Below are 1749 nucleotides of genomic sequence, written 5' to 3' on the forward strand. Positions count from 1 at the left end.
CTGACAAATGATCAATTCGTTGAAGTCATGATGTTTTTCTCAAACCACGCTTTCTTATATTCCGATATGACAGTATCCATCCTGATGCAAATAATGGGTCTTACTTATCCTGAGCCAGGTCTCTCGGATTCTGTGGTTGTTGAGGCTGGAAGATGCCATTATGGAGGGTTACTGTCACGATACCTCATGGCACTGCATGGTTCAACTGCAGGCCAACAGCATTTTCAAACTTTACTGGAAAGTCAACACGAAGCTCGGAGGCTTGCTGAAATGCTTCAAAACCTTGAACTGGTTCATCAAGCTCCTAAAAGAGACAACTCATCAATAAAGAAAATTCTTGGTGATGGGATTAGGCTAGTGTGTGATGAAGCAAGAGAGGGACTTTCTAAAAAAGAGCAGAGGTACCAAGATGATTACAGTGGCTATCATACTGGATACTCCACTTATCATCATCCAGGTAATGCTGAATCTTCTACTGGTGCTGCAAGTAAGCTAAAACTCATTGAAAATACTCTACAACAACTCGCAAGATGCGACGATCCAGACATTCTCGCTGAAGCACGTCGCATTCTACCAGTTGACCTCCTAAAGAAATTTTCTGAACAGCTTCAAGATAGTCCTGAATAAATTACAAAATATTGATTATATGTTTTACGAAACAGGCTGTAATTAATCTTAAAGAGTGGTATCATAGATTATCTTGCTTTAGAATATTTCAGGCTAGAATGAAAATGTCAACCTTCAAGTTTCCATATTCAATTCTGCTGATTCATTTACTAATTGTGATATAAAACCAAACATAAGGGATACCTATATGTTCAATCTTAGAATTAAGTATTTTCTTACTTCACTATCAAAACCGAATTAAGTTACCCCCTACTTGTTTAAACTTATTATTATTGATTTCTCAAATTAAAGCTTGGGTACATCTCACATAATAAATCATAATAAAACAGTTCAGAAACTACTATCATGTTAAATGTTTTTTTTTTTTTTTTTTTTTTTTTTTGACAACTTAGTATACAACATGTAAAACTCAAAACTACAATGTCATGCACGAGAAATTAAAAAAAAAAAAAAATACAGGGTGGTAGATATGACATAAGATGCTATAGCCAGTAGCCATAAATAACACAACCAGAATTGCAAAGTTCTAACCTTAATATAATTACAATCACATTTGGAGAGTAACATTCTTTTCCTACACATTTCATTTACTAAAAACTTACAAAACATTACTACATAGCATAAGAATACATTCTATAGTCTTAAATATCTTTATTCTGCCACTCTGCTATAATACAGTTATCATCCCTTTTAAAGTAGCAACAGAGCAACTTAAATCTCTTACAAAAAACGTGAGCACCCAACATTAAAGATTTCTCTCAGTGCAACATACTTATCATTGCAAGCCAAAAAATAGAAACACTTGAGGCATTACAGACACCAGCAAAGTACAAAATACTTAAAATTTTATATTTAGGACAATTAAATTAACATCAGTAGAATAAATGCAGCTGATGAATGAATAACTGTTGAGTTTCCTGATGTAAAGGCTCGGAACAGTCAATGAGCTATTCCATGTTATTGCCATTTCAATTTCCTTATACCTACTTAGAAGCTTAAATGATGAGCCGATATGTCCAAATAACAATTATCTATTGGATCACTCGACCAGTTTATGCAGTCCAAATGCAACTAATGCGAGTGCAAGGTCGAGAAAGGCTTTTGTCCCTCGAGGTTTTGCAC

The 1749-nt window shown here is 34.5% G+C and overlaps 1 protein-coding gene across 1 annotated transcript in view; it reads left to right on the forward strand.

The window, feature by feature from the left end:
* LOC137623817 (uncharacterized) overlaps nucleotides 1-862 on the forward strand; it is a 16158-nt gene extending 15296 nt beyond the window's left edge. Inside the window, exon 3 of the mRNA XM_068354629.1 lies at nucleotides 1-862. This exon is cut by the window's left edge and continues 862 nt beyond it. Within this exon, the coding sequence (XP_068210730.1) occupies nucleotides 1-627 (627 nt within the window). The 3' untranslated portion in view covers nucleotides 628-862.
* Nucleotides 863-1749: the final 887 nt, after the last annotated feature.

The sequence above is a fragment of the Palaemon carinicauda genome, chromosome 30 (genome assembly GCF_036898095.1).
Source record: "Palaemon carinicauda isolate YSFRI2023 chromosome 30, ASM3689809v2, whole genome shotgun sequence".
Classification (NCBI taxonomy): Eukaryota; Metazoa; Arthropoda; class Malacostraca; order Decapoda; family Palaemonidae; genus Palaemon; species Palaemon carinicauda.